This window comes from Pezoporus flaviventris, unplaced genomic scaffold (genome assembly GCF_033815535.1).
Source record: "Pezoporus flaviventris isolate CSIRO_AGI_PZ_B2104156 unplaced genomic scaffold, CSIRO_AGI_Pfla_v1 ptg000025l, whole genome shotgun sequence".
Taxonomy (NCBI): domain Eukaryota; kingdom Metazoa; phylum Chordata; class Aves; order Psittaciformes; family Psittacidae; genus Pezoporus; species Pezoporus flaviventris.
The window spans coordinates 17893108-17911259 of record NW_026892573.1 but is presented as its reverse complement, the minus strand read 5'-3'; the positions used below and the strand labels follow the sequence as shown (position 1 = coordinate 17911259).

The window sequence follows — 18152 nt, the reverse complement described above, 5'->3', positions numbered from 1 at the left end:
GCATGGGGACGGGATTGTCAAAAGGGTGGACAGCGCAGTGATTACCTGAGGCTACATTCAGTGACTGCTGTCTGGAGAGCTGTCATGGCAAGTGTTTTGGCAGTGGGTGCAATGAGCTGGTAGGGCACTGCTCTTCTGAAGTAGCACCCTGCAGAGGAGTCAGGATGGTAATTTGTATAAGAGCCTTGAAAGCCAAGCTATGTACGGACACAGTGAGCACTGTTCACACAGTGTAGTAGGGCCGTGCTAACACGTACTTCACTTTTACTGATGATTAAATACAATTGCGTTAATCCCTATCTAACAGTTTTCCTTATAATAAACTATACAGATACTAAAATCAGATTAAAACATAAATTCTTATTACTTAATGAAGTATGATTTGATTTCTAGTAATATGAATAATACCTGCATCTTGTTAGAAAATTCATATATTTTTCTCTGGTGTCATATTCTTACTTTTAATAGATTTTGGTTTGCAAATTGAAGACTAAAGAAGTATGGTGGTGTCTCTTTCAGCAACTGAAGCTATATTCAGACTTTAAAAATCCATCAGACTTATGTAATCACCCTTCACTATGCACTGACACAGATATTGATAGGGGGGAGATGATATTTGTAATTAACTTTTCTTCTTAGGAAAAGCAAACGCAAATGCAAGGAACATTTCTGGTTTACAGAATTACACAATGCAACTTCAGGCTACTCCATAAGCTTCTGTACAATCCAGATCAGGCACAGGCACTGCCCATTTGGTTAAACTGCCTGGTTATGCAATTCACTATTCCCACTACTCAGGGGTGTTTGAAATGGCACAGTTACATCTTTCCATTACTGCATAGGTTTGAAATGGCATTGCTGAGTAATATCAGAAAATCTGGTTTTGTGGTGCTCTGGAATGTGGAAAGCTGTGCACTTCTTGGTCTGTTGTCCTTGTGTTATGGCGGTAATTCCAATAATTTAAGTGCATGAAATTCTTTATTACTACTAAGAACTCAATAGACAGATTACACCCCATTAAGTTTTTAATTAGATCTTAAAAAGAAGATACAAATTCCACAGCAACACAGCTGGGGGTAAAGCTGACTGGTAGCTCTGCTATAGCAGTGCAGGAGCAATGCACACATTATGAACTTGTCTGTGCTACATGGAGATGGTCACAGTGTTCATGGAGGCCTCTGCTGCAGTGGAGCACAAGGGAGTGGTAAACCATTTCCACTGGTAGTGCAGTTTTAATGTATAACGAATTACTGGGCAAGTCAAGGAAAAAATATGCAATAAAAAAATATTCTCTTTCAGAAGAACCAGTTGCATCAAGGCAGTTCCTGGAATCTCCTAAATGACAACCTCATTTTTTCAGTAATATCAGAGTGACAGCAAGGGTTTTCCAGCCTCATCACTTTCTCCCTTGGCTGCAAAAATATGCCTCCATTGTATTTGTTATGAGTATTATCATCTGTTTAAGCAGACCAAGAACAAACCACCATGGCTTCATACGGAAAGTATGTACTGTTACGATACTGAAAGAGTGACTGCAAGACCTGATGTTAAACACATAACAAATGCAAAGGAAAGATCTCACAATGCTTTAAGTTACAGAAGCTTTTAAATGCTTTCTGCTGGAAAACAGCTCCAGTGTGCTGACAAGGAGGTGCTGGACCCTTATGGAGGCCTTGGACAACCCATTACTACTATAACAATAGACACCATCTAGGCTTAAGCTAAACAGATCAAACATTCAATTTAGGCCAAATTTACAGCTGTATTTTAGAGAACCTATTAAAAAAGTAAGTCAAGGTTCTGCGCAAAGCTTTCCTGTATCCACATGCAACTACGGGCTCTTAGACTTCATTTTACTCATAGATGCAGGAAAAAAAGTTTCTGGATGATTCTTCATCTTATACATCTCCACTTCTTGTGAATATAGGTCTGAAATCCAAGTAGCTGGAAGAAGTCTACAAAGCCATGGATTAAAATCTCCATTCCACATTCAGGTTCAAGAAAAAACCTCATGCACACTAAGTGCCATTTTATTGCAAGTGTCCCTCCACTTCAGCGGTTGGTGAGGGGCAATCATTCTTCACTGAAGGAACATAAATCATCAGAGAAGGAAAAATGCTGAGGAATGCATAATCCCATGGAGCATTTCTTTGAATATACATAGAGAAAATAAATCATGCTGTTTTCTAGCAAACCAGAAAACAAAGTGGTTTCATGTGTTTCAAAAGTCCACTGGAAACAGTGCTCTTACCAACAGCTCTCCTCGGAATTCACTCCACTCCCATAGGAGTGGTGCAGGCTTTTCCTCGCAGCCAAGAGGACACTGTTTCTAAAGACATCTTATGTAGTGCTACTACTACAGTATCACACTGAAACACAGAAGTTAATACTTTCCTCATTAAAATATTTTATTCATAAGGAAATAGTAAAGATGGAGGCAAATATTTGATGACATGATTGAGTTTTAAAATATCTCAGAATAAACAGAAGCAATGTGAGCTAATTAGTTATGACAATGTCATATACTCAGGTCTAATCTCAAAAGTAACTGGAACTTTCGATAGCCTCACCTGAAATATAGAAACATACCTAAAATGAGGAAATCAGCCCCATAATTAATTTATTATTGCTTAATAAGGCATCAGGATTGAGGACTGACCTCCAAAACTTCAGATGTCTAAATACAAGTTGAGCCAGTCGCTGTGGCAATAAAAAGCAATAGAAGAAACCTGACAATTTTAAGCCTCTATCAGGACAAAATAAACTGAGTTTTCCAATTTTCCTCTCTCTTCACTGATTATAAAGGAGCACAGGACAGCCTCTGCATTATGCTTCCCATCCCACACTTCACATCCAGAGATGTGTTCCTGGCCCACTAATTATGTCAAGCAGTACAATTTATCTTACATCTCTTTCACGGTAACCTAAGCAGAAGTAAGTAGTATTGATGTCTGCACAGATATTTCTGCTGTTATCTCAAAATGGTAGCAAGTTTCAGCAACTTGTGTGCTGCACCCTCTATAAATGACTTAAGCATGTGGGTGAAATGCACTGTTTTGAGTTATTCTTACTATCTGCATAATGCCCTAAGGTTCCAGCTAAGATCAAAGTCCAACTATATTACAGGGTACGTACATTCATAATAACACTGCCTGCTGTGCACCAAACACACCACTGCAGCAACTGAGGATATTACTACTTCAATGTGTATATTGTGCCCCTGTATGTGGAGGAGATGTTGTGTCTCCTGTAGGAAGGATAGCATGTAAGCTGCTGCACCTTTCCTTCTGTAGGAGAGCAGAATAGCAGATACCTGGGATCCCTTCCGCTACAGCTGTTACATTCACTACAGCTGAGTCCTAAAGAAGCAGTTCTTGCTTCAGATAATGTACAAAACAGACATGGCAACAGAGAGGTGAACCTGAGTCATCCCAAGATGACTCAAGACAGTTGTGGAGTACTTTGGGATAAAGTACACACCAATTCACTATACCATACTGTCTCCCAAACTAGCTATTACATCAAAATATCTTATTTCTCACAGACCAGTCTTAAAAGAGGGTACATATTTATGCAGCAATGCCAGTGGTCAGCATCAAACATCTGACTTAAGCTGGAGGTAAAGTCATGGGGTACCAGGTGCATGGTCTTAAAGACCAAGTGGATCTCTGCTGAGTCTTACAGGAACAGGGTAAGGGATGAAGGGGGAATTCTGCTTTATTTACTCACAGATTATCATATAGGTACAGAAGTGCCAAAGGGAGGGAAAGGAGGAGTAATTATTTCCTCTACATTGTGGAACAGCTACAAATACCAGCTGAAGCCACCCTTACTGCTGTTAAGGTCTCAGCTCACTGGCCAGTGAATCTACTCTTTACTCAGTACAACTTTCTATCTACAGTCAGTGCTTTACAAATTAACCTTGCTGTTGCAGTGACCAGTGGGTGAAGGCTTATTTTCTTCAGTGACAAACAGCTGATGTTTGCCTATTTCAGATCCCTGCATAAGCAAATACTGTTCAAGTGCTGAATTCCTAAGCAAGCTGAAAAATGCATTATTTAAAACATGATTGTGTTCCAGCATTGCACAATATTAATATTGCTAAAACTACTAATGCTTACACATCTAATGCATATATAGTAATCTGATAAATTTTAACAGAACTTCATAGTAACTATTTCCAGTTATTCATGAATTATATCATGACAAATTTGGACCAAATATTTCATTGGTCTCTATATTTGTGCATATCATTGGTTGCACGTTCAGTCTCCTCTTCTGCATGACCAAGAATTTCCTATTTTTTAATGAAGATCTGCTCTTTGTTTGGTCTCTCCTGTTAGACAAGGTGCACCTCAGTCAGATTTCATTTGTTTTTTCAATTTGGAAAGACCAGCAAGACATTCATCTCTCCATTTTCTCCTGGCATCCAGGACTTTGGGAACAACTGGAATTTTCTCAGACATTGCCTGGAACAGAAAATTTAAAATGATTAAATCTCTCATTCTGAGTAAAAAGCTTGTCACCAGCATTGTCTTCCTGCTTTCCCTGCATCAGACCAAGCAGTCATCCACACAAACTGTAAGTTAATCACAAGCAATAAACCACTAATTCTTTACATGGGTGACTGGAAATGAGCTAATCTGTATGAGGAGTGCTGTCAGGTGGAGAAGGTTGGCCTGAATGTGGCAATGAAGGTGCCTACGGAACAAAGTGTAGGCCTCTTCTCTTGGTTTGCCCCACACAGCACTGTCTAGTCTCTTTGATAATAACATTTTGTTAAGTAGGAATGAGGCAACCTGGACATTTATGTGGCTGAAAATGGGCTCTAAACCAAATTCCTTTGTGTGTATTTAAAGCTCTGATCTCTCTTCTGGCTCCTAATAAATGTAATGAGGGATCCCATGTTTATTAAAAACATTTTGCATTAGGACTGCCAGTTATAAACAGAATGACAGGGGAAGACACATAACAAACCCACAATTACGATTTTTTTTTGTTTATTGGAATATAGGGGAGAAAGCACAGTACTACTGAGGACACAAAGGTAAAGCCTGAACAAGATGTTAAAATCTGAACAAGACAGCATGCAAAGATGACATTTAGAACAAAATGGGGGGGAGGGAAGGTATTTTTGAGTGCACAGCTGAAGTTGCCTTAGAAGTGCCAGTTAAATGTATCACTGGAAGGAGAGCAAGAGGTAGTAAGCTCTGGCCAGGGTACTCTGTCACAGATTTTCTTTCAATGAAAAAAAGCTGTTTTGAGAGTGCAGGTAGAGATCACAAAGTCATCTTTGCCAAAATAGTACCTAAGGTCTTAGGTTTAAAAGGCAAGTATTGAGAAACTGGGTAAAACCTGAAACTGCTACCAATGACTGGCAAGCTGCAGTCAATCCAGAAAAAAAATCAGGGAGAGGGACAGAGGTGTAAGATAAGAAATGCTTAATGTTTTACTCTTAAGAGGGGATTCTTGCAAGCCCATCTTTGGCATTGAAGACTGCAAACACACAAACAGATGCTGAAGTGGAATCCAGTGGAACCCAGACTGTTTCATAGCAATTAAAAGTTTCTAATCATGAATAGCTCCACACTATTGACTGTTACCGTAAACACTATATGTTGCTTAAGCATAAAGATTTCTTTTTAACATAGCTGATGTTAAAATTGCATTAACATAAATTGGAACAAAAAATGCTATCTTCCAGACAGACTGTCTTCACATATGGAATTAATCTCTGACTACTTATCAGGAACAATTTAACACACACTTCAGTTCTTACTGAAGCATTAAAAAAGGGAACTATGAAAAGGCAGAGTTAGAATATGACAATACTTCAACCAATTCCTGTGGCCTAACAAAACAGCCTCTATATAGTCAGTATAAATAAATGGTGGGCTTAGAAATTTTAATGGATAAACCAGGTCTCAATCCAGTATAACACTTAAACATGATTATATTTAATCATGCAAGTAACCTTACTGGACTGCTCACATGCTTAAATTAAATGTGTATTTGCACGCATTACACACTGGAACTCTAGTTTGTAAAGTACAGAAAACCAAGAAAAAGAACATCCAGAAGAAAAAAGCTACAGGGTTTATGCAGAAATATGGAGTAGGAAGAAGACACAGAAAGAGAAGTAATGTGGGAAAGGAAGCTTGGAGATGTGCATATTATGGTAGAGAACACAGGACAGAACTGGTAAGAAATAGTGTGGAGGATTTAATGTCAATAACCCATAGTTGTTACGAGTTGACTCCTCTGTCTAGTAATAATGTTACTCAGCTGCTAGATCCATTTCCACTGATGTACATCAAAGTGCTTTGACAAGAGACTTGCATTCTGCTTGCTGATCTTTTTGTTTAAAACACACATTCACACAAGAAATACAGACTACAGGTACCTCTAACAGTAAACTGAAATGCTACAAATGGTAAAACCTAAAGTTCTTTGTTCTGAATGTTACTGTATTTATTAACTTCATATTTACCTGACTGATTTTCTGTTCAGCTTCACCTGAAAATTCTGGAACTGGTCCAAATGTGTTCAGAACAAGTCTCATACCTTCACAGTATCTTTCACAATAATTTGAAATACCTACAAATAAGAGTGAAAAATTGCATTCAACAGAAATTCCTGCTTAAGTTCAGTAAGGCTGCCTGTGCTTAAGCAGGATCCAAAGGAGAGTCCATAAAAAAAAGTGTGTTCTTATGACTAAGATACCTAAACATCATCAAGGAAAACTGGATTATATCTACCACATTTCCATTTAGGTTCATGCAAAAATTATTCAGGACATGCCTTCACTGCAAAACCAATTAATGTTACATATTAGCAGGCAATGCTATGTGAGAGGTCCAGTACACAACCATGGATATACTTGTGCTCTGTTACTTGAGTCTAGAGAGCTTCCCTGACCTGTGCCCATGAGGAGAGTGCTCTCACCTCTCCTCCTGTTCAGTATGTGTCATATCAGTTGAAGCATTCACAGAATCACAGACTTCCTGTTTTATTTTTATTAATTGGCCTGCAGTGTATCAAGAGCAACACAGCTCAGCAGATAAGGGTCAAAGGCGTGGAGACCCAGGTGGCCTCCAGTGAGGAGAAAGGCTTAAAGAGGAACAGATGGAACTTGCAGATCAAGATTTTATATCACAACTAGGGTCAGCTATAGGATTTGGCTTTTATGACCACAGGGCCCTCTCTGATGGCTGAGCACTGCTTTTCCAAAAACCTGCCTAATCTGGTAATAAAAGCTTTATACTAGGAACACTGGAAAAGTGAGATTACAAGGTGCAGTCAAGTGAGGAAGGGGTTGTACTGGGATAGAAAGAGAGGAGTGCATGGTAAAAGCTGTAAAAGCCTCAAGGAAGTATAAAAAAAGGCAGGAGTCCACTTCTAGTGTATGTGCACAAATGCATGCAGCCTGAGAAACAAGCAGGGGAAAGAAGAGTTCCATGTGGGGTCACACAGCTATGACATTGTTGGTCCAACTGAGGCATGATGGGATAGTTCACACAGCTGGAGTGCTGCAGTGGACAGAGACACACTTCAGGAAGGGCAAGGAGAGGATGTGCTATCTCTGTAAAAGAGCAGCTCAGATGTATGGAACTATTCTATAGGGTGGATGACTTGGCTGGGTGACAGCCTGTGGGTCAGCAGCAGTGGAGGGGCCAGTAAAGGACAGCACCCTCCAAGGGCAAGAACAATCCATTCTGATACTGGGAAGACAATTAAATACATCAAAATTTTGGCTTGGATGAGCTCCCGTGCAAAAAGGCAGCATACATGAGGCAGAAGAAGGGACAGGCTGTAGAGGAGAAATTTAAAAATACTGCCTAGGCATGTAGGGATGGTGTCAGGAAAGCCAAAGCTCAGCTCCAGTTCAGACTTGCAAGGATGTCAAGGTCTACTGTTACATTAGCAATAGAAAGCTGAACAAGGGAAGTGTGGGCCTGTTGCGGAATGGGTGGTGGATTTAGTGACAGGAGAAACAGGTGAAGCAGAGTTACTCATTGCTTTCTTTGCTTCAGTCTTTATTGACAAGGTCTCCTATGCCTTTGTGCTTAGAGGCAGGGTTCAACGAGAAGAGCTATCAGCAGTAAATGACGACCTAGTCAGTGACTATCCGCAAGAACCCAGCCCCACCTGAGACCATGGGACAAGACAAGCTATATCTAAAGGCATGAGAGAAATGGCCCATTGCAAGGCTGCTTTTTACTGTATTTTAAAAATCATGTCAGCCAATGCATCAATGTCATGATCTGTGATCCCCAGATGACTGAATGCAAATATTGCACACATCTTCAGAAAGGTCAAAAGAACAATCCAGGGTACTACAGGCCAAGTAAACTCACTTCTGTCCCAGAGAAAATCAAGGAGCAAGTGCTCTGGAAAGAAATTCCTGGGCACAGGAATAAGAAGAAAATGATTGTGACAGTTAGCATGTAGTCACCAATGGGTACACCATGGTGTAAATCATGTCTGACTAACCTCGTCTTCTGTGATAAAACCATTGGATTTGTGGAAAATAGGAAAGTAGTGGATATCACTTACCTCAGCTTTAGAAGGGCATTTGATACTGATATTCTTGTACCAAAGTTAGGACATTAAGGTCTGCATGCTTGGACAGCTACATGGACAAAAAATGGGTTGGATACTGAGGCACAGAGGGTAGTGGTTAATGGGTTGGATTCTACCTGGAGGCCAGTAAAGTGGAGTATTGTAGCAATCTATCTTGCACTGCTTAATGGCCCTTGCTCACAAAGTCTGTGCATGACACCAAATTGTGAGGAGTGGGAGGTGGCAGGGGATGGACCAGCTGACACACTGGAGGACAGGGCTACCCTTAGACAGCCTGGAGGAATGAGCCAATACAAAACCTTAAAAAATTTAACAAGGACTAATGCAAGACCCTGTATCTCAGAAGGAAAAGCTCCTTGCAACAACACAGGCTTGTGAGCCCTGAGAACTCCTGATCCTGAAGCTGCATGTGAACCAGCAGTGTGTCTAGCAGCAAAGAGGGACAACAACATCATAGGCTGTGTTAACAGCACAGCCACTAGATCGAAGGAAGTGATTACCCCCTTTATTCAGCACTCATTACACTGCATCCAGAATACTGCATCCAGTTTGGGATTCCCCAGTACAAGAAAGACATTGACAAACTGGAGCAACTTCAGCCTCCACCAAAATGGTAGAGGCTGGAGCACTTGCTCTGTGAGGAGAGGCTGGAGGAGCTGGGCTTGTTCAGTCTGGAGCAAAAATGGCTTCAGGGGAACCTTAACAGCAGCTCCCCAGTGCCTACAGGGAGGTCACAGAGCAGACAGAGCCAGGCTTTTTACAGTTGTTATATGTCAGGAGGACAGGAGACAACAGGCACAACTTGAAACAAGAACTTGCAACTGGATACTCAAGTGCTGGCACAGGGTGTCCAACTCTGGGAGCTCCCAAGACTGGATGAAACCCTGAGCAGCTTGGTCTGGCCTCGGAGCTGACCCTGCTGTGAAGACCTTAAATAACATGTGGTCATAGAACCTGAGAACCAGCTAACTGGCAATAATGGGTAAAATGGCAAAACGTAGACCTTGGCTGAATTAGGGAAAGGTCTGGCTTTATCAGCTCCAGTAGGAATCTCAAAAAAAATTACTGTTGAGGCACTAGAGAGAAACTGGAATGATCAATGCACCAAAAAGATAAATTGGTCATTTAGGCAGACATATACATCTAGTAGACTTTTTAGTGCTATTAACTACCACATAATCAAGAAAGGATCAGGCAGCATTTCCCACTGTACATCAATCAAGAAGTCATGAGCTGCACCACAACAGTAAATGAGCAATGATTGTCTGGCAGTAAGCAAGCTGACACCAGGAAGAATGTTGATTATCCTGATGAACACTCCAGATCTGAGAAGGAAAGTTCTGGATATCCACTAAAAGCTTGTGATAACCTCCCTTTTCTGAGAACCATAGAGACTGAAGAATGTGCATCCTACCTCTCTTTTTATTAGATAATTATCTAACCAAGGAGAAGAAAGATGCAGAAGACAAAGGCAAGCAGTTAGGGTCACAGACTCTTTCATGAAGACTCAGGATATCATACACACTGAGAAGCATGAACCTGAATTGCTCGTGGGTTTATCCAACCACAAAATGCAGGAAATGTAAGTGGGGTGGCCTGGCTACCATACGAAAGAATGCAATTCAAGTCAAGAGTCATGGAAACAATCTCTTTCCTGAACAGCTTGTAGACAGTTCCCTGGAATGCAATACCATAGAGGGCACACCTGTCTAACCCTCAATGGGTGAGGTTGAGAGGTGGATGAATGATGGAAATCTCTGGCTACTGACAACCATGAATCATAAACTACAACACTTACACAACTCAACATGCCTGAATTCACTGAAGTACAGGTTTTCTGAAAGACCTCTGAATGAGAGTATGGAAAAACACTCTTTCTGAGGAGTATGGAAAACCCTCTTGTTTCTGGACCAAAAACAGAAGAACTTCCAAAAGACAAATGCTTCAGAAGTATTAATTTTCCTGTAAGAAATTAGCACTTTGAAGTCATGATGACTATCAGATGAACAGCTGAAAGGACAGGAGAACATGCCCATTGCATGAGAGCAACATGGAGAGACTAGAAAGTATTCAACTCTCTTTAAAAAATGGCCTAGAAACATTTTTTCTCTAGTATGAGAAGAAAGGAGGCTCTGAGAAAACCAGCAGCCTTGTTGAGTAGCTTAAACTGTATCTGGTGCCAGGAGTGTGCCAATCAGCATTTAGTCAGCCTGTTTCCTTGTGTCACCTACAATATTTGTTGCTAGAACACACCCTGGTATGTTCTGGCCTTCAACACAAAAAGGGAGGTCAGCTGGTCATACAGGTATATTGCTGCTCTAATTGTATGGAAATTTAGTATTTTCATCAATTTTCTTGACAACCAGAAGCCTGCAATTGCCTAGTGGGCTCCAAAACATCACTGGCAGGAAGTGAGATTCAGGAAGAGAAGCATTACTGTGGGATGTGGGAGAAGCCATGGTACAATTCTATTTCTTCACTGAGGGAATAAGCAGAGATCATTCACCTCCATAAACACTCTGGAAGGTACTACTGGTTATCAGGGTTTGCTGACCATGCTCTATCACTAGCATAAGTGCTTGCCTGTTAAATCTTAACAGCTGGGCTCACAGACTTTGGCACTTGAAGCCAACCCAGATGAACCTACAGGGGATATGGTAGCCACCTCAGCAAACTTGGGAACCCAAAGCAATTCTGGATGAGACTCATGCACCAACAATACAACAATAATGTTTACATTTCACCTTGCTCATGCAAGCTTTTTCTTCTAACAGTGAGGAGTCTGAGCAAAAAGTCTGCCCCCACATTGTGAAACATCATAGAAAAGTTCCCAGATGTAGAAGCAGAAATGACTGAGGCTGAAGAGTGCAGAACTATGTGAACTTGGGTACATGTTGCTGACTCACAGCTGCTGGCAGCAGCTGTTGCCAGCTGGACAACCACTAAACGAAAAATGGCAATTCAGTCATATATGGCCATTCAGGCAAATCCACATGAGCAATTGGTGATAGAAGGAATGGTAAACAGAGCAGTCCCAGTTACCAGTTATTCTGGTACTTGGCTGATACAGGTCTATGTCACCTAGACCAGAGCCAAATAGTTTGGGGTTGGTACTTTTTCAAAAGTCCTGGTGAACCTCTCAACCATCTGGTAAGCTTGTCTAGTGAGTAGTTTTGATTCTGGTACAGTCAGGAGAAGATAGAAGACTGTGTGCCAAATATTTTTTCATGAGCCTCAGCCTGAAGAGGTAACATCCGTATCTTGGGCTGAATGCTTGGATGTGCCTGATCCATCTACCTGGTGAGTATGAACTCCTAGCTGGAAACCACCTTCAGAGCTCACTCAGCCAGCTGGTCTTGGAGATCCACCTCCTGCTGCCAGCTCACCTACAGCTTGAATGAATCAGAACAATTTCTGGGTGGGTGTAGCTGACCAATGCAAAAGAGATGCCAAATGCAGGCTAGGTAATACAGTCCACTCACTGCACGCAACATATGAATAAAAAGAAGCCTTATGCAAAGTCAGCAAAATAGGAAAAAGGTAACACCCCCCCCCCCCCCCCCCCCAGTCTTATGGGTCTAGAGAAGAGCAGCAGCATTAGCATAGTCGATCTCCACATTGTGGCGGAAATGGGAACATGCAGGCATGCATGCTGCATGCCAAGCAGGGGGTGGACATGGCAAAATCTTTCCAGTCTCAAGTGAAAGAAATACACCGACAGTTAGAATATACACATGGTCATACTCAAAGATTAAAAAAATTATTATTTCAGAATAGCTAACTCAAGACAGCTCTCTCAGTGTGAAATGTCAGTGGAGACCAGTGCAATCTTTAACTTGGTTTCAGTAATCAAGATTAACCCTCAGCTGCCAGCTTCAAAAAGGCACTTGAGCAATGGGCAATATTGCTGGAAAAATCACTTCGCTTTTCAACTACGAACTCAAAATTGGCAAATATTTGACTCCAGGCCTTTAGACTTAGGAGTCCTTTGGTTCAAAGGTCAGGGCCATTGCAAAGGTGGATGAGAAGAGTGCATGGAACATAGAAGACGGAAAACAAATATGACAGAATCCCTTTAATCCTTGCTGATATTGCCCAGGGAGCAGCTTAAGCTGGAAGAATTAGCATCTGTAAACAGCATGAGACACAGGGCAGCACCTGTGAGGTGGAGAAATAGGAAGATGTCAAATGGGGCTGTTAATCAAGATCTCTCCTTGCATCCAGTTGCTGTGCCCATACTGTACCCCACTATCTCCAGCTGGATAAAAAGAATAACTCAAGATGCATCTGGGACAGAGAAAGAAAGGAATCAACTCACAGCACAGGAATGATGATAGCTTCCTCTTGTCTATGTGGTTTATTGGCTTTCTGTGTAAACCTCTATCTTCTCTGCACACTTACCTCATCAGTGTTTGAAGGAAGGGGCTGTGGGAGAAGGCAGATATTGCAGCAGGCACCCGAGAACCATGAACACAGAACAGAAATACTTCCAGGCAAAGCAGGAGTTCCCTGAATCCTCCTTCTACCACATTTTTGGAAGTGTGGCAGACAGTGGAAGAGGAATGAGTAACAAAATATTCTAAAGGAGTAATCACTACAGAATTAAAGAGATGAAAATGGGAATACTCCATCTTCTCTGAAAGTACCAAACCCACTTAGCATTTCTGACTTGTTCAATATAGTTACAGGAACATGTTAGCACAAGCTAGATGAAGGCATTATTTCAAGGCTCTTCAGCTGCCCATATGTGTAGGAAATGCAAGGCTCTTTATACCACCAACAAAAGAATAAGCTGCTGCTTATTTATACCTTCAATGACAGTCCAGGAAGTTTTCAAAATAGCTAATGAACTGTCCCATAAAAACTTATTCAAGTCCCTACCTGAAGGATTTGCACTAGTGTGGTGCAAACATGGGTATCAGTGAAATGCCTCTAGTTGCATCATCAAGATGGAAGAGGGCATTGATGAAGGAAAAAGAACTAAGGACAGATATTTAGCTTAGAAACATACATAAAATGCTTCACTGCCCTAAGGTTACTTCAATAAGTGAGGCTCATAAGCATAAAGGTGATGGGAATAGTTGGAAAAAGGGAGAGAAAATATGACAGTATAAAATGTAGTATGTTCATGCAATATAGCATGTAAGCATCTTTAAGTACCTTTGCTTCCTGTATGCAAAGGCTCATTTTCTCCTCTTCATAAGAAAGACAACAGGCAGGAGGGCTGAAGGATGCAAGCAAGCAAACTTGGTAAACCTGTCTGTCAAGGGCACTACACACAGGGCAAAACAAGGAAGGCACTGAGATATTTATGAGAAAAAAAAGAGCCAGGAGAAGCATTACTGGCAAGGACAGGGAACATGCCAAAGACAGACTCACAATACTGAGTATTAAATTGATGACTTTTAACCGGATGAGCAGCATAAGAAGACGCTGTAATGACTCAAAAAGAACATGCAAGATGGTCAAGCCACTGATGTAATAGCATCAATGATTTGAAAAGATTGGGGTGGGGTTGATTTTAGCAGGTAAAATCTAAAGTGAGGCTGCACTTGGTAAGAATAACGATGAGTATGGATGAGAACTGAAAAGAAAATGCATATTTCAGGAACATAATGGGGGAATCTGTCATCGTTAGGTTATGTTCAGAGACAAAAGATGTCCCAACCCCTTTGCTTTGCTGATTGAGGGATTACATTTCCAGACATTACAGCTCCAAGGAAAACCTTCTAAATGTAATCCTATCTTCATCAAGGGTGTGTCTGCACACAGATGCATGCTCTTAGTTGGGGTGTGAATTCACATGATGCCTGCCTGAATTCACTTAGACTGTAGTTGCATGAATACTTTCAACTACCCTAACACAGTGGTAGTACCAAAAAAGTTTTATTCTTACTGTCTTTCTGCTACCATCTCAACAGCAATGCACAACTATTTGTGCAGGACTGTTGTGAGATGCAGGACTGTTGTGAGCTAGATCAAGGAATTAAACTGGGCTAAAATAAAGCACTTCTTTTGTTACATCAGTTTAATATCTGGGATGAAATCCTCAGTCTGAGCCACTTAGTGACCATACACATTATTTCGTTAGCACAAGGGAGAAGAATGCACCAAGATGTGTTCTTCAGGACACATCTATAATGACTTCAGCAATAAAGCATAAAAAACTCCTACGCAAAGTCACATGCTCCTTTCAGAAGATGGAGGGAACCACTTTACACCTACAAGTCTAGAGAAGGAAACTGGTGCACAGCAGTCAGTATGCTGAAAAATTCCCACCTTTGCTTATTGTACACGAAGTTTTTCATACAGAAAAGCCCCGCAGCTGCATAGAGGAAAACTGCAGTTCTAGAAACACTACAAACTACCTTCTTCAGCCTATTGGGAGGTGAACTGAATGTGTGTAAACATATGAAATAACTGGTAGGTTCATGAGAAAAGAGGGGCTTGCATGATTATGTACAACTGTGATATTTCATCTCAGAGGTACCGTCTTACAAGTAAGCCTGAATTAAGGTGAGGTTTTATTATCATTTATTACTTATTAGATGTTGTTTGGAGAGAAACAGAGGCAGTCTTCCTTTTCTTAGATTTTATTACCTTAACTTAGAGCTTCTCCCACCTTCTGCTTACCAGCTTGTGGTACAAAAGCTCCGGAACTGGGTTAAAGCTTGGTTTGCTCTCTGTATGAGAGCATTAAAGCAGCAGCCATAGCAATGAAAATAATCTCTGCTTTTGAACCAGCCAGCATGCCTCTTTACAGTAATGTTAAAAAACATTCTTGGTTATGTTTTGCCTCGCTAGACAAGGTGAGAAAGCGTTTAGGTTAGATATAAGGAAGAAGTTCTTTACTGTGAGGGTGGTGAGGCAGTGAAACAGGTTGCCCAAAGAAGTGATAAAAGCTCCATTCCTGGCAGTGTTCAAGGCCAGGTTGGACAGAGCCTTGGGTAACACGGTTTAGTGTGCGGTGTCCCTGCCATGGCAGGGGGCTTGGAACTAGATCAGCTTAAGGTCCTTTCCAACCTTAACTATTCTGTGATTCTATGATTCCCACTTTCAGTAAAATAAACGTAATTTTGAACATGAAGATGCATTTCTAGTTTATCAGATGTTTGAACTTACTATCTCCTCCTGTTGAGCTCTTCTGGTAGTAGAAGCAGTTTAGAAGAATGTCAAATTCCAATTATAGCTCACTAAATAACCCACTAATAAGGTAACTGATCTAAGTCAATTGTGAAATACATATGAAGAACTTTTGTTGCAAATATGTAAAACACAGTAAATGATATCCTAGCCTCTGGCTCTGCAGGTTATTTTTTGCAAAAGCTTAAATGTTGCTGACAGCTCAAGAACCAGGACATTCAGCAGATATAATCTTATTGAGGCTGGATCATTTTCAGTATATTCACAGATAGCCAGGTACATATACAGGAGGGACACTGTATCTGCTAACATAACCCCATGATAAGTAAACAGGTAAAATGACTCTAGTGAAGTCTGATGATATTCCTTGTAAAAGACTTAACAGCATTTGTTGTGATGCTGACATGTGAAATAATGACTCAAATGCAGAACTTACTGAAACCAACCATCAACATTATAATATTATGTCATGTGGACGTGCTTTTTTTCCCCCTCAAAGCAGTTTCCTTCCTGTCTGTTGCAATTCAGTTCTCAAACTGCTGCTGCTGCTTCTGCTGCTTTTAGTGACTTGACGTTGTCATTTTATTCCATGTTCAAGGCTGTTGGCTCACAGCCATATATCCAAAACTCCTAATATTCATGCATGGATTAACTGGTAATCTGAAGTGGCCTATTTCAATAAGACCATTTATGAATATGAAGGAAAGGACATAAGAACTAACATGGGGGAAACCTGGCATTAGCACAGGAAGTTCATGGGAGGATCTTGACTGTATGCATTCCATATGGAAGGAAGTAACACTGATCTCAGAAAATCACTGGAATAACATTCTTTATTCAAAACCAAACAAAAATACCACATCACTCATTTAAAAAAAAAAAAGACTTTCCATCTTCCAGTATCTCCCACAAATATCACTATTTTACTCTCACATGCTTCCTACATCCCTGCCATCCTTTCTCACTCATTAACAGAGTTTAAATTGTATAATTAATATTTTATGGCTGTAATGCCGCTGTGAAGCTGATGAAGCTGCTACACTGGCTAACAGGGAGGGCTGTCATAAAATCGTTTAAGTTGGAAATGACCTTTAAGATCATGGAGTCCAACTGCTAACCCAGCACTGCCAAGTCTACCACTAAACCATGTCCCCAAGTGCTATCTACACGTCTTTTAAATATCTCCAGGGATGGTGACTCACCCACTTCCCTGAGAAGCCTGTTGCAATGCTTGACAGCCCTTTTAGTGAAGAATTTTTTCCTAATATCCAATCTCAAACCCCCCTGGCACAACTTGAGTCCATTTCCTCTTGTCCTATCACTTGTCACTTGGGAGAAGAGACCAACACCCACCTTGCTACAACCTCCTTTCAGGTAGTTGTAGAGAGTGATATGGTCTCCCCTGAGCCTCCATTTCTCCAGGCTGAACAACTCCAGTTCCCTCAGCTGCTCCTCATAAGACTTGCATTCTAGACCCTTCGCTAGCTTTGTGGCCCTTCTTTGGACAAGCTCTGGCACCTCCATGTCTTGCAGTGACCAAAGTGCAGGTCCCAGCACTGAGCCTTATTGAACCTCATACAATTGGCCTTGGCCCATTGATTCCAGCCTATCCAGATCCCTCTGTAGAGCCTTCCTACCCCTTAAGCAGATCAACACTCCTGCCCAACTTGGTGTCATCTGCAAACTCACTGAGGGTGCACTCAATCCCCTCACCCACACCATTGATAAAGACATTAAACAGAATTGGCCCTAATACTGAGCCCTGTGGAACACCACTTGTGACCAGCTGCCAACTGGGTTTAACTCCATTCACCCATTCTTTGGGAACAGCCATCCAGCCACTTTTTTACCCAGAAAAGAGTACACCAACCCAAGCCATAAGCAGCCATTTTCTCCAGGAGAATGCTGTAGGAAATGATGTCAAAGGCTTTACTAAAGTCTAGGTAGACACATCCACAGCCTTTCCTTCATCCACTAAGGGGACCACCTTGTCACAGAAGGAGATTAGGTTAGTCAAGCAAATCCTGGGCAATCAAGAGGAGGTCCACAGTATTTCACATAATGTGAAGCAATACAGGGCAACCAAACAGAAGCTGGTGCTGGTGTGGAACTGTGAACATAAGCCATCATGTGTCCTGACATCAGCAGTTTTGATTTAAACTGTTTCTGATGAAAGCAATAGCCTGAGTCAGCCTGCCAGCACACAAACAGGAGCAGCTCTAGACAGAGACAACGCATCTGCAAGACTGGGAGTGAAGCAATGCATCTCATGATCCATGTTACTGAACAAGCCAACAAGGTGCTTTTGTGTAAATAGCCCAGTCCACAAATGTACTACGTTATTTTAACTGAGAATATTATATAATGTTAAAATAACTCAACAGGTATATTCTGGTTTTGTATTTTGCCCCCACAAGACTACTTTT

General features: G+C 41.2%; 1 protein-coding gene across 5 annotated transcripts in view; it reads right to left on the bottom strand.

The window, feature by feature from the left end:
* Positions 1-2383: 2383 nt before the first annotated feature.
* The window catches only part of CRYL1 (crystallin lambda 1), a 68971-nt gene continuing 53202 nt past the window's right edge, over positions 2384-18152 (bottom strand). For 4 of the 5 annotated variants that reach the window (XM_061457696.1, XM_061457695.1, XM_061457694.1 and 1 more), the window contains 2 exons: positions 6491-6597; positions 2384-4469 (listed from right to left, as the gene is read on the bottom strand). In XM_061457696.1, coding sequence (XP_061313680.1) covers positions 4356-4469; positions 6491-6597 — 221 coding nt within the window. In that variant the 3' untranslated portion in view covers positions 2384-4355. Of the gene's footprint in view, positions 4470-6490; positions 6598-12916; positions 13009-18152 lie in introns of those variants that run through there. The other variant, XM_061457697.1, reaches the window with a different exon arrangement.